The sequence below is a fragment of the Bos taurus genome, chromosome 3 (assembly GCF_002263795.3).
Source record: "Bos taurus isolate L1 Dominette 01449 registration number 42190680 breed Hereford chromosome 3, ARS-UCD2.0, whole genome shotgun sequence".
Classification (NCBI taxonomy): Eukaryota; Metazoa; Chordata; class Mammalia; order Artiodactyla; family Bovidae; genus Bos; species Bos taurus.
This window is the reverse complement of record NC_037330.1, coordinates 15141342-15156796: the sequence shown is the minus strand read 5'-3', so window position 1 is coordinate 15156796 and position 15455 is coordinate 15141342. Positions and strand designations below refer to the sequence as shown.

At 36.7% G+C, this 15455-nt stretch overlaps 1 protein-coding gene across 10 annotated transcripts in view; it reads right to left on the bottom strand.

The window, feature by feature from the left end:
- Positions 1-15455, bottom strand: part of ASH1L (ASH1 like histone lysine methyltransferase) — a 208014-nt gene that overhangs the window by 141639 nt on the left and 50920 nt on the right. For 9 of the 10 annotated variants that reach the window (XM_010802923.4, XM_024989639.2, XM_015462302.3 and 6 more), the window contains one exon: positions 183-4746. The exons of the other annotated variant lie outside the window; for it this stretch is intronic. In XM_010802923.4, the coding sequence (XP_010801225.1) occupies positions 183-4746 (4564 nt within the window). The remainder of the gene's footprint in view (positions 1-182; positions 4747-15455) is intronic. 10 annotated transcript variants of the gene reach the window in all.

The window sequence follows — 15455 nt, the reverse complement described above, 5'->3', positions numbered from 1 at the left end:
TCTTACTTCTCACATCTACTGAAAACTAAACGGTGGAAGATAACATTTCAAAATACATTTATAAAAACAAAAACACAAAACATTAGAGCTATTCAAAGCTCATGTACATGTACCAGGCAACCAGTAAGCAAAATTCACCATTTCTCTAACACAAACAACTGGCAACAAAATAAACCTCTTACCTGTTAAGGTCTGTACTGCCCTTTCGCTGGAAGGCAGTGGTTCCTTTCTGTGAGGCCGATTTAGTGAAGTGTCCTGTGCAGAAAACAGTCCAGGGCTGTCAGTTAATTTCTTCCGGCCACTGGAGTTAGGGTTTGAAACTCTGCAGCTCCCTATTGCACTTGTGAAAAGGTTTGTATGTTCATCACTGCTGGCTGGATCAGAGTTGGGAGTGAATCCTCCAAGGGATAAACTCGGAGAACTTTCTGAACAGTCAATCTGTAAAGGTGTCTGCAATCCCAAGGCCAATGGACTAGATTCTGAAGGCTCTCGGTGCACCCACTGTTCTTCTCTGTTTATTAAACTTTTTGAAGGAGAGAGATGAGGGCAGGACATATGACACCGGTGCTTTTCCTTATGTTTATATCGCTCTCCAACAGTGTCCTTTCCAAATCGATAGCGCTTCAAAGATTCTAGGACGGATCTGGAAGAGCCAGCGTCCATGGAAACCTGCGGTTGCTCAGAAGAACGATGTTCTCTGTGTTTGTGCCGGTGCCTGTGTTTGTGCTCAACCATCCAACCATAGGCCATCTCAGGAGGGACGCTAGGGTAAGTACTCATGGAAAGGAGGGGAGTCCTGCTGGTTGTAAGAAAGGCCTCCTGTCGAAGTAACTTATGCTTTTTCTTATGGTATTTGGTGGGATTGAGAAGTAAATGGCCAGCATGCATATAGGAAGGAGGTGGAAGTGGAGTGGTGAAAGAAGGCGATGGAGGAGGTGGATAAAGAGTGGGGGGATACCTTCCATAGTAACCTAATCCTATGGGAGCAGCTGTAAGGGGTGAGGGAGAGTAAGGCATGCCGTAAGAAGGATAGAATCCAGTACTAGAGAGAGGAAAACTAAGGCTGTGCATAAAAGGCATTTCAGCCATTGCCTCCCTCATCTTAGGGGGTCTCCCTCTCTTCTTTTTTAAGTCAGGTTTTCGAATGTAGTGCAAAGGGTCTAGGGGGAAAGAAGGATGTGTATAGAAACTATTAAAGTTGATCCGAAAAATAGTTGGAAGGAGGTCTCGGGGAATAAAATGATGACTTCGATGAGTGATTCGAATTTCACTTAGGCGACTTATTAATTCCTCCAGATCTGCAATGAAGTCTGGATCCTGTCTATTTCGGAGTTGGGGGTATTTCTTTTTCCGTTTTCGTTTTTGCCTTTTCATCTTGTCATAGCTGAGGTAATCATGATTCCTGCGCTTACATTTATGTTTATGTTTTTCTTTAAGACTGCTTAGGACTGTAGAGGTTTCAGGGGGAATCAGAGAAACATGCTCAAAAGAATGCCTCCTCTTTTTTTGCCCACAAAATTTCTCTGCCCGGTCTGATGTGCTGTTATTATCTGTTCCAATTCCACTATCACTGGGAATGGTCTCATCACTATGAGATTCACTAATAGGCGAAGGAGTAGCTTCTTTCAGAGATGTGAGTTCACTCAAGTGTGAAGGAGAATTTGGCAACAAAGTAGGAGGAGATAACCGCCTCCTCCCCTTTGAGGCCTTCTTCATTGCAAGAGTCTGAATCATACTGCCCTGTCTGGAGTGTAAATGCAAATATGGCACTGAACTGGGTTCAACAAAGCCTGCATCACTACTTACAGGGCTCTGACCTCCACTAGTCCCAGAAGACTGAGAGCAAATAGGTGATGGAAGAATCTCAGAACTACTAGCAGATGAAGGCAGCAAAGGGGGAAGAATCTGTCCTAATGCCGATCCAGCTGCCTGCTGAGCTGTTTGTTCAAGAACAGCAAGGCTGGTAGGGCTACCAGAAAGAATGCCATTTAAGACAGTTTTTGGTTTTCGACCTCTCCTCTTTCCTATGTAAATGGTTCCTTTCTTGCTGACATTTATCTGTTGGCCCAATTTAGAGCCAAATGTAGCGGCAAGACTTGACACTGTATTATGGAGTTTGGATTGCACTTTCCCTTTATTACTTGATTCTACAGAGCTTGAAAGAATTTGATTCAACAGTTTCTTTCTCTTTAAAGTCTTCATTTTATTTATTTTGCGGATAATTGTTTTCATTAATTGTCCATTGTTTCTCTTGGTAATTTTTTTATCTGGTTCCATCTCAAGGTCACTCATACTACAGACAGTTGGCCTATGACTGTCATCTAGATCATCTGGATCTTGAAGTTGATCCTCACTCTCAAAGAAATCACTGCTACTTCTATGGTTATCACTTTCAGATTCAAGCTTGCTTGGACTTTCAGTGGCAACAAATGGAGCCACCGATAGTACAGGTGGCTTCATCTTGACTGGTGACCTCATTTGCCTCTTGGGTCTGCCTCTCTTTTTTGGAAAAGGAGACACAGACAGACTTTGTTTGAAAGAAGGAATCTCAATTTCCGGCTGTAAAATTGGGGGTTCTTGTTCTTCCTTAGACTGCAAAGAAAAGACTTTGGAAGCAGGAATTTTTAAAGTCCTCTTAGGTGGGCCCTCCAGTTGAGGCATCTCCTTAGACTTAGGTCTTCCTCTTTTGGGCTTATAAATATCAGACAAAAGGTCACTAGAGACACACATACTGGAGGACAGTTTGTGAGTAGCAAAAGACTTATGAGATGGTTTTTCACTATCAGTTAAGAGAGCAAGAGAAGGAGCTGTAGATTTGCTCAACTTTGGCAATCGGCGTTTAAGGAAATCATGATCTACAAATGAAGATGGTCCAATGTTTTTCATGAACTTTGCTGGCTCGGAATTACTATTTGATAGTGAACTACACGTAACATTTTTAAAAAGCTCTGATCTTTCTAATTCTAGCCCTTTTGGAGACCGGCATGTGCTTCTTGCCACCACTTTAGTCCACCGAGGTTTTCTTCCTTTCCTTTTTTTTAAGGGTTTGGACTGCAAAGTAGTGCTTAGGCTTTCAGCAACTTGGCAGTGTTTGTCAGATGCAGATACTGCACCAAGTTTCAGAAAGGGCTTGTTACTAAATAAACTAGTGAAGTTAACAACTGAAGGGGTAATTGTATGAATACTGGATTCAGAAGTCAAACTTGGCTTTTTTCCCAGAGAAGAGTTTATTCTTGAAATATCTATATGTGTAGTTTTAGAATCATTTAGCTCTTTATCAATCCCTTTACATTCAATATTCATGCTATGACCCATAGACCTATGACCAATGTTCAAATGTGTACTTTCAGAAGTAAATTGATTCTTTCCAACAGATTCAGAAATTTCTTCCATTAGTTCTGTGGTAGGACTTAAAAGTAATGGATTAGGAGTCATCTGTGAAGAAGTTTCAGGGGGACTTCTGGATAAAGGATTAACAGATACAGTAGGTGATGGGGAAGGGAGATTGCTTTCTCCTACTGCACTAAAAGGGGATTTTGCTGTAGATGCATCAGAAGCAACTCCCATTTGAAAGTCTGGAGAAGTGCAATATACAGGAGGTTGCTTTTCATGCTTTGAGGTTTCATAAGACCCCCTTTCACTGGATGAGAAACTGTCTTGCTGAATACATGTTCCTTCATTAAACATTTCTTTCTCCAAATTAATGATTTCCTTTCGAACTGAGAACTTTTCCAATATGCTTTCTTTACTCTGCCGTGTGACATTCTTCTCAAAAGTTTTGCTGGTGGCACCGTCTTTCAGGGATTCAGAAAGGTCCTGACTTTCATGACTAATGATGTTTGTACTACAAGAAGCCTTAAGTGGTTCCTGAGTGGGGAGCAGAGCTTCCGCTTTAAGGTTTATGGCATCTTTATTGACCAATCCTGTCATAGGACAACTCACTAGTTTCTTTCCAATGTCCTTATTAACTAATCCCACTGTTGAATTTGCTACAATCTTCTTTGCACAGTCCTTGGCTACCAGGCCAACAGTTGAACCCAATTTCTTTCCCAAGTCTTTATTAACTAGTCCAACCACAGTGCCAAGTCCTAGTTTCTTCCCAGGTTCCTTATTCACTAAACCTGGAACAATACCAATTCCTAGCTTCTTTCCTGTATCTTTGCTCAGCAGTCCTACTGTAGTGATAGCCCCTGGCTTTTTGCCTAAGTCTTTATTAATGAATACCGTTGTAGTGCCAGTTCCTAGTTTTTTTACAGAGTCCTTATTGACCAATCCTACTGTTGCATTAAACACTGGCTTTTTCCCAGGATCTTTAGTTACCAACCCAACCGCTGTGCTGATAGTTGGTTTTTTTATTAAGTCTTTATGTATTATTCCAGCTACAGAGCCAACACCTGCTTTCCTGATCAAATCCTTGCTAACCAATCCTGCAGTAGTGCCAGTTGCTAACTTCTTCGGTTTTGTCTTGGAAGACTTGGAGGGAGGACAAGTTGCAATGAGCTGTGCCAACTTTTCCGTTACGCTTGTTCCTCCATTAAGTAATGCCCTGTCCTTTAAATCAGGATCCCGGCTACCAACAAGAGTAGATGATGTTGCATTAATGTAATCTGTCATTTCTGAGTGTACTGGAGAAAGCTTCTTAGACAAAGGACTGTTTTCTCCCTGTGAATGAAGATGGATGGTTTCTTCAGACTGGCATTCAATGGCTGCAACATCACCTGATTTCTTGTACAACTTTGAAGGATCCTAAAATTTGAATAAGAAAAGGGTTTCAGAGAGAGTAAACCTTATATACCATTTTAGTTTAGCATTACAATAGAACTAGATGATCACATATCAGATATAAGATACGCAGTAGTGCTTTTTTAAAAAAACCTACCTAACTAGTGTTACACTAATGTCACAGTATGTTAGTTCCTCTACTACTGTATCAGAGGCTATCAAGATGCAGTCTTTTTTGACTTTCAACCACATGAACATATATACTACCAGAAATATCCCTGATATTTTTTTACATTATTTTAAAAAGGCAAATTCCCAGTCTACTTTCACCTAACTTTAGATGGACTAAATATACATTACGATATTAATTACTGTTTTTGAAAAGATAAATATTGTTAGCTACAATATCCCATGGTCCTCATTCAAAACAATGTTTCAGTGCTTATCTCTTTAATTGATTTGAATTATTCCAAACCAATACAGGTCAATCTCTGACTTAACTTTCACTCCTTTAACACATTCTTTATTATAATCTTGAAAAAACAGTCGAGTTTTCTCTTCATGTGAGAAGAAAAGACAATATATTCATATTTTCTTTAGAATGTGTTTTATATAAAATCTTAAGTCATAATATAAATTGCTATAAAAGTCATGAACCCTCACTATATACTTTACAAATGAATTTATAATTTCACACAACAGTATGCTTTACTTTTGGACAACAAAGATTATTTTCTTCATGTTTCAGCAAAGATTTTTTAGAACTGAGGTATAACTGACAAATGAAAGACTTGAACAAAGGTAAAGACATACTGCGTGTGTGGATAGGAAGACATAAAGATGACAATCTGCCCTAAGCAAATTTATGGATTTAATATGATCCTCATAAAAACACCAACAAGAGTCTCTCAGGAATAAGAAAAGTTACTAACATTCATTAGGAAAAATATATAAGCAAGAATACTAGCAAAATCTAAAAAGAAGGGGATAACTGTATCAAATGTTAACTTTTAAAGCTTCTATCACAAAAATAGTGTAGTGCACGAAAAGACAAAGGATCCAATGGACCAGGATAGAAAACTCAAAACCAAATCCATGCATACACGGAAAAGTGGTATATATAAAATGGTATAATCCCTACAAAATAGAAATTGGCAATAGCTAGAAAAGTACCACACATGCATTAATTCCTTTGCCCACTTTTAGGTCAGAAGACACACTGGCACACCCAAGACACACTGGCAAAAATCTAATGTTTGCAAAAGGCTAAACATGTAACACTATTTTAATAGCAAAATCTGAAAATAAATCTAAATAATTACCTACAGGGGACTGGCTAAATAAATCAAAATATATTATACAATGGAGTGTCAAAAAACTGGGGGAAAAAAAGGAAATATCGATACACTGCTATGCAATGATCTAGAGTATGTATTATTAAAGGGAAAAACAACAATTTCAATAGTTGTTATAACAATACCTTCTGTATAAGACAGGGATAAAGGAATGTGGCTATATTAATACGTACATATCTGGTTAAAAATGGAAGAATAAACTAAAATGTAATGAAAATAGTAATCTATGAGGGAAGAAACAAAATATGACCAATATTTGACTGACTCAGAATTAAGAGAACTATCTCTTGTTTTGGACTGGACTCTCATAATTTTGCCCAAAAGGAAAAGGGCTTTGTTGACAGTCTCATATACAACTGAATTATATTAAGCTTGTAATTAAAGAAGCACATTTTATTTCCATCTTATTAAAAAAACAATATTCCCATTTTGCACTTTTACAGTTACTTTTCAAAACTTAAAAATTAAAGCCTTAAAAAAAGGCTTTATTAAGTATTTTAAAATATATTTATATCTGAAAATGTTATAACTTACCTTAAAAAATCTGTTATGAACAAACTATGACTATGTACCATAGTACAGATACTGTTCACAAACAAGACTGAAAGAATATAGAGTAAGAATAAAATTACGTACTGTATAACTCTATTTATACTGAATATTAAGTTCACAAAGAGGCACAACTAATTATGATAATAAAAGTCAGGAAAATGATTACCCCTCCTGTGTGGTAGTAATGAGAAAAAAGCATAGATCTTAGTGGGTGCTGGTAAAATTTTATTTGTTAAACTAAATATTCATTACAAGGGGTGGCTGAATTTGTGAAAATTCACTGAGTTGTTACACTTATATTTATGTTACACTTCATCAAGATATTTTTAAAATTCTGCCTAAAAGAAAAGTAAAAAAAAATCTGGTTCCTGTAAACTCCTAAAAGACTATATTGAAATCTGGTTTTTCACCTTTGTCAGAAATAAATGTCTCAGATTAATTAAAATCATCCTAAACTAGTTAGTATTCCACATTAACTATTAGTAAATGGTCTATGACTAAAGAAGGGAAAAATAAAAATAAAACAGAAAACACAGATAATTTGGTTTCAGAGAGTTTTTTCTTCCAAATACTGACACTGAATAAACTGAGTTAAAGAGAATAATACGTTGAAAACTACATTTGGTACTGGTGGTACTACTCTCTTACAATTCTAAGAATCTCTTAAAATGACAACTAAGGGTAAGAGGTATCAATTTTAAGAGTATATTATTTCCAATGAAAAGGATACTGTATCAAAACATCATTTCCAGCATACAATTTTTTTCAACTTGAAAACAAAGATAAAAGTATTCTCACTAGAAAAGGGAAGGTATAAATACTATCATCCATAGATAAACAATTTTCCATTTCAGATACTTCATGATATACTCAAATAAACACATGTACATTCTTTCTTTAAAATGGGGCCAAAATGATTGTGGCTTCATATCCCACTGGAATAATACAAGGAAGATGCCTTTTTATGTAAATAAATCAAGAGTGAGTCTATCAATTTAATGGTTTCATAATAGCTCAAAATTAATAAAATCAAACTCACACTGGCTACTTTTTAAACAATTTTTGGCTATTTATTTTTTAATTTAAATTCTTCTCCTAACAGTTCCTCCCCCACAAAAAAAAAAGATTTATTTATCTATGGCTGCGCTAAGGTCTTCGTTGCCTCATGTGAGCACTCTCTAGTTGCAGTAAGCGAGGCCTACTCTTTACTGCAGTGCACAGGCTTCTCACCGAGGTAAGTTCTCTTGCTGTGGAGCACAGGCTCTAGGAGCTCAGGCTCAGCAGTTGTGGCTTGCAGGCTATATACACTGGCTCAATAGTTGTGGCACAAGGGCTTCACTGCTCCACGGCATGGGGGAATCTTTCCAGATCAAGGAAAGAATCTTCGTCTGCTGCATTGGCAAGCAGATTCTCAACCACTAGACCACCAGGAAAGTCCTTGCCTATCTGTTATTGTACTATGATGATGAACATCTAATTATATAAATCTCTGCCTATTCATCCAATTATTTCCTTCAGATCAACTTCTAAAAGTGGAACTGCTTGGTTGAAGGGTGTATCTGTTGTTGCTGTTCAGTTGCTCAGTTGTTTCCGACTCTTTGCAACCCCATGGACTGCAGCACACCAGGCTTCGCTGTCTTTCACCATCTCCCGGAGCTTGCTCAAACTGATGTCCATTGAGCTGGTGACGTCATCCAACCATTTCGTCCTGTGTTGTCCCCTTCTCCTCCTGCCTTCTATCTTTCCCACCATCAGGGTCTATTCTGATGAGTCCGCTCTTCACATTAGGTGGCCAAAGTATTGGGAGCTTCAGCTTCAGCATCAGTCCCTCCAATGAATATTCAGGACTGATTTCCTTTAGAATGGACTGGTTGGATCTCCTTGCAGTTCAAGGGACTCTCAAGTCTTCTCCAACACCACAGTTCAAAAGCATCAATTCTTTGGTGCTCAGCCTTCTTTATGGTCCATCTCTCACATCCATACAAGACTACTGGAAAAACCACAGCTTTGACTAGATGTGCCTTTGTCGGCCAAGTAATGTCTCTGCTTTTTAATATGCTGTCTAGGTTTGTCATAGCAAAAGATACACACAATTAGTAATTATACAAATAGGACAGCTCTGTATCAAGATTTTTTTTTAATGGAAAAAAGTTTATTATAAAAATTCAGAGTATTATAAACACTGCATCTGTAACCCAAGATAATATCTTATGACTTATGATATTCTTTATGGCAGAACCAGTAATAAATGACAACCTTGCTTGTGACAATTCTGAAATTAAACATCAGACTAACAGTATTCATGTCAATCTTAACGTTCCCAAACCTTGACAATTGGGTGATTTGGTTATATCTATCTCCAGAAAACAATATTCTCTCATTTACTCTTCCAATAAACTCACTGAGTTTTCATTTCAAATGTCATTACATTAATTACTATTTGGTTCATTTCAAATCCATTTCTTATTGTCCTGTTTTTATCAATAGGTTGTCTTTTTGCCCAAAAAACCATTTCAAAATCTTTCAGATGGTTTCAATATTTCCACCTCTTTGGTTTTGAGGTCTATACTCATCTATTGACTCTTTCTTTTTTTTTTCTACTTTTTGGTTTGTATTCTTATATTGCTTGTAATATTTTCACATTAAGCTATGTGAGTTTTCTTTTTGTGAAATGTCAATGTGCTGAATGTAAAGAAAATATTTTTTTACTCCCATTATCAGTGTTTAAGGTTTCACAACCTGTTTAAGATACACTTTTGAGGCATTTCTATGTACATTTCACTTACTGACTGGTATTCTGAACGAGGCATTTTTTGGAATGTGATTTTGTAGTCCTTGTATATTTTCTCAGCAGTGTAACAGCTGTTGAAGGTCTTGACCTATGTCATTTTTCTAAATTGTGGAGTTTATAATTTCTTATTTAGAAGAGCTGGAGAAGGAAATGGTAACCCACTCCAGTATTCTTGCCTGGAGAATCCCATGGACAGAGGAGCCTGGTGGGCTGCAGTCCTTGGGGTCGCAGAGAGTTGGACATGACTGAGCAACTAAGCACAGCACATTTTGAAGAGCCTTCAATATTCTTGAAATAGTAGTTGTTTCTCTGATGTTGCACATTTCTCTCTCAGTTTACTGGCTATCTTCCTGCTTCCTATTGTTTTTCTTAAAAAAAAGTTCAATGCATTCAAAAACATATGAAAAACTGTACTACCACACAATCTGTCATTTGATCCAAACAACAAACATATGATGTGGTTAATGTAATTATCCTCATTAAATTTATTTACTTTTAAACAAGGGAATATAGTTTAGAAACTAGGTCACCTGACCAAAGTCACTTAATCATTAAGTGATTCAAATATGCTTTAAACATAGTCTGATTTCAGAGCTAAAGCTCTTAACCATTTTACTGGATTAAATAGTCTCTTTAGCTTTATAGTTTGGTTTTCATAGCATAACTGAAACGATCACATCCTCCTATTGATGACAATCTTCACCACATTTTCAATGAATGTTTTTGTGGTCTCATTCTTACTTTTAAAATACTTATCTATTTTGGATTTTTAAAACATAATCTACAGTAGAGAAACAACTTTTACCTGAAAAGGTTTTGTCTATTGTTCTAACAGTTTTTCCATTTCTCATTTCATATTCACTGGCTTAAAATACATATATCACATATTTTTATTTATATTTAGGTCTAAGCTCTCCATTTTGCTTCTTTTACATTTATGTTCTGGAGAAGGAAATGGCAACCCACTCCAGTACTCTTACCTGGAAAATCCCATGGACAGAGGAGCCTGGTAGGCTACAGGCCATGAGGTCGCAAAGAGTCAGACATGACTGAGTGATTTCACTTTCACATTTATGTTTATTCCTGAGCCATTAATACAATAATATGTTGACACTATAACTTTATAATATGTTTTAATACTTAAAAAAAATTTGACTTTTTGTAATCCTATAGGAATTCCTTGATTATTTATAACATTATTGAGATATAATTCACATAACGTAAAACTTACCCTTTCTGAGCACAAATTCAAGTTTTTGATATATTCACAGAATTGTACAGCCATAACCATTACTTTTTAGAACATTTTCATAAGTCTTCCCGGTTATTTCTGCGTATGTATACTTCTAGATGACCTTGAAGTTCATATAAAATACTGAAAAACTCCCAAGTACCATTAATTTTATATATTAAAATAGGAAAAAAGATATCTCAACATTAACTTTGGCTCCACAATAACTAAATTTATCTATTTAGTCAAGCTTATTGGTGTTACTAGATACCGATAATTTTATTCATACAGCTCCTAAACACTTGCTGTCAAGTTTCCTTCTGAATATTTTATAAACAATGTTATTTCTTTGAATAAATTTTTTGTTACATTTCTTAACTCTGCTGCTGCTGCTAAGTCGCTTCAGTCGTGTCTGACTCTGTGCGACCCCATAGACAGCAGCCCACCAGGCTCCCCCGTCCCTGGGACTCTCCAGGCAAGAACACTGGAGTGGATTGCCATTTCCTTCTCCAATGCACGAAAAGTGAAAAGTCAAAGTGCAGTCGCTCAATAGTGTCCGACTCTTAGCGACCCCATGGACTGTGTCCCACCAGGGTCCTCCGTCCATGGGATTTTCCAGGCAAGAGTACTGGAGTGGGTGCCATTTGCCTTCTCCGTTCTTAACTCTAAACTGATGGTATTCAAAAACACTACTGATTTTATCTACTTTATAATCTTGAACTCTTGTTTCATCAGTAATTAATTTTTTCAACAAATAGTTTTAAAGTACCTTCTGTTTAAATGCTAGGAATAACAGCAACAAAAAAAAATTTCCCTTCAACACAGAAATTTCATTCTAATGCGTGAGGAATGGCAAGAGGCAATAAAAAGGTAAAACATTGAGAATATCAGATAGTGAAATGTGCTATGGAGAAAACCAGAGCATAAAAGAAGACAAAAGACTAAGGTTGGAAAGGATCTGCAATATTAAACCAGTTGTTCCATGTAAGGTCTGAACTGTTGCTTCTTGACCTGCGTATGGGTTTCCCAGGAGACAGAATAAGGTGGTCTGGTATTCCTATGTCTTTTAAGAATTTTCCACAGTTTGTTGTGATCCACACAGTCAAAGGCTTTGGTGTAGTCAATGAAGCAGAAGTAGATGCTTTTCTGGAATTCTCTTGCTTTTTCTATGATCTAATGGATGTTGGAAATATGATCTCTGGTTCCTCTGCCTTTTCTAAATCCAGCTTATACATCTGGAAGTTCTCGGTTCACATACTGTTGAAGCCTAGCTTGAAAGACTTTGAGCATTGCCTTGCTAGCATGTGAAGTGAGTTCAATTGTGCGGTAGTTTGAACATTCTTTGGCATTGCCCTTTTTTGGCGCCTGGAATGAAAACTGACCTTTTCCAGTTCTGTGGCCACTGCTGAGTTTTTCCAAATTTGCTGGCATATTGAGTGCAGCACTTTAACAGCATCAGCTTTAAGGATTATTCTGAAATAGCTCAGCTAGAATTTCATCACTTCCACTAGCTTTGGTCAGAGTTGCTTCCTTGCCCACTTAACTTCGCACTCCAAGATGCCTGGCTCTAGTTGAGTGATCACACCATCATGGTTATCTGGGTCATTAAGATCTTTTTTATATAGTTCTTCTATGTATTCTTGCCACATCTTCATAATATCTTCTGCTTCTGTTAGGTCCTTACTGTTTCTGTCCTTTATTGTGCCCATCCTTGCATGAAATGTTCCCTTGGTATTTCTAACTTTATTGAAGAGATCTCCAGTCTTCCTCACTCTATTGTTTTCCTCTGTTTCTCACCATTGATCACGCAGGACAGCTTTCTCTCTCCTCGTTATTCTTTGAACTCTGCATTCAGATTAGTATATATTTCCTTTTCTCCTTAGCCTTCAATATTTGCTGACATTATTAGCAGTGATTAAATCAGCATTCTCTTCCTGTTGCTGCCTCATTATCCAATTAGACATACATATATAATTTTTTTACTACACCAGTTTTTTACAGTATCAGTTTTAACAACTGACACTGTCTGACTCCTACTATATTAAATGAAGAGATCAGTATATACTTAAATGACTTTCATTTTCTCTCTCATTTCTACATTGTTTGTAGAAATTCACCATTCCCTGGTGACTCAGCTGGTAAAGAATTTATCTGCAATGTGGAAGACCTGGGTTCAATCCCTGGGTTGGGAAGATCCCCTGAAGGAGGGCATGGCAACCCACTGCAATATTCTTGCCTGGAGAATCCCCATGGACAGAAGAGCCTGGCAGACTACAGTCCATGGGATCGCAAAGAGTTGGATACAACTGAGCAACTAAGCATGTTACATTTCTTTGTGGCTAACAAAAAGACTGAAGGTTGCTTTCTAAAATTTCCTGAAGAAAGAGGTGCTCAAAAATGTCTGTCATTATCATTTTGGTATAGATGAAACTATCCAGTTTGAGGACATTATGGATTTTGTCCCACTGTTCTTTGGTTCCAGATTTTGATGTTTGAGAACATCTTGAATTTTATCCTCAGGAGGTAATTTGATCCTTTCACCTGGTTCACAAAGAGGTTCTTTGCTTTATGTTAAAGTTTAAAATTTCTGCCTCCTTCTTTTAAGGTATCAGTTACACATTTTTGTATTTCTTCTTTTTTTCATAAATATCACACTCCCAACCTTTTGAGTCTTGTTCATTTCCATTTTATTCTTCCTTTCCCACCGTTTTACATGTGATGCTTCTAATTTCACTTTTACACAACTGATACTTTTCTTCTTCTATTTGTCTCCTTGGGTGCTTTTATGCGTTTCTGTTTCCCAAGCTCATGGACTGTTGTTTCACCCTTCATCCCTTTCATGAGGTGAATGATGGTGGTTGTTTACTTGCTAAGTTGTGTCTGATTCTTTGCAACCCCATGATTCGTAGCTGGAGTCCATCAGGCTCCTCTGTACATGGGATCTTCCAGTTAAGAATACTGGGTTACCATTTCCTTCTCTAGGGGATCTTTCCAACCCAGGGATCAAATCTGTGTCCCCTGCTTGGCAGGCGGATCCTTTACCACGAGCCATCTCGGAAGCCCACAGTGGCATTTTCTCAATGTTATTTTCTGGTTTATTATTCTCTCCACAGCTGTGTCTAAATTAGCTGCTTAAATTATTCACTGAGTTTTACACATCAATGAATGCATTTTTCATCAAGAAAATACAGTTTTTCATATCTAGAAAAGATATGACATTGGCTTCTTTTTGAAAATCTGCCTGGTCATTTTTTAAAGGCTTATTCTTCCTTAAGTCTTAAATCACTTCAAATAAACTTACTTTATATTCTTTATCCAACAAATATATTATTTGAAGTTCCTGCAAAATTTAATCCTGCTGTTAGTTGTGTCTACTTCCTGTTGCTTTTCATGATCAATAACTTTCTTGTTTTTTCATTTCCAATTCTGACCCTTCTTAAGAGCTGGGTCACTGAGGATACAGACCTTGAAGAATCCCAGTCCTAACTTCCCACCTTGAATGGGGTTAGAATAAATTATAGGTAAATTTTTAGTTCTTCTCTATCTTGAGGTAATCTTTCTGGGAGAAAGGCATTAATAACAAGATATATATATAAAGGAAAAGACTCAGATGTAGTTTAAAAAAATAAAACAAAACAAAAAAGTCCTCCAATATCTCAAAATAAAACACAAGCAAATATATGGGCAGACAATTCAAAGAGAACTGATTAGTAGAACAAGAAAAAAATGTTCAAAATCACTAGTAAAAGAAAGTATATGTGTTTTTTACATCAGGGATTTCATATTTTGCCATTATTATGAGTGACTGCCAAGAAGTACAAGAGAATTAAAAAAAATAAATGAGACCTCTATAAATATATTCACAGAATCTAATTAAAGGGTAACCTACAAACAGGGAGACATGAAAAAAAATTATAAAAATAATTTAAACAATCTCCTTTTAAAAGATATCATGGGGACATCCCTGGTGTTCCAGTGGTTAAGACTTCACTCTTGCAGCACTGTAGGGGGCATGGGGCTGATCTTTGGTCCAGGAGCTAAGATCCCACATGCCACATGGTTCAGTCAATAAATAAATAAACAAAAGATCATGAATTAATACTTCAATAATCATATAAGAGAATAAGAATTGCACTTATGTCGTAATTCTAATCTTTCTAAAATTTTAGTACACTAAGCTAAACAACATTAAACATATTAATACTAGCCTTTAAGTGAAATATTTCTCTTAGCAATCCTTGAATCTTTCAAGAAAATTTCTCTTTGGGAACTCTTGACATTGTGTGAAAATTAATTAAAGAAAAATGTCTATGTAGGTCGAAATTTCATGAGAGAAACTCCAAAATAAATCACCTTTATTCATTATAATTCAACTTTAATCTGGACATAGTAAATAGTATAAAAAAGAAGAAAATGTTAGAGGAGAACAAAATACCTAAAACAAGGGTTATTCTCATTCCATTAAAAAAAAAAAAAGCCTTACAATGTCTTTATGGGGATTTCACCGGTGGTCCAGTTGGCTAAGACTTTGTGTTCCCAATGCAGGGGCCTGGGTTCCATCACTTGTCAGGGAACTATCCCATATGCCTCAACTAGAAAAAAAATCCTGCATGCTGCAATTAAAGAAGACCCTGCATGCTGCAGTAAGAAGACCCTGTGCAGCCAATAAATATTTTTTTAACCTTAAAAAAAATTGTCTTTATGGAAAAGATTCATGAGTCCTAATATTTGACTTCCCTGGTGGCTCAGATGGTAAAGCATCTGCCTACAATGTGGGAGACCTGGGTTCAATCCCTGGGTCAGG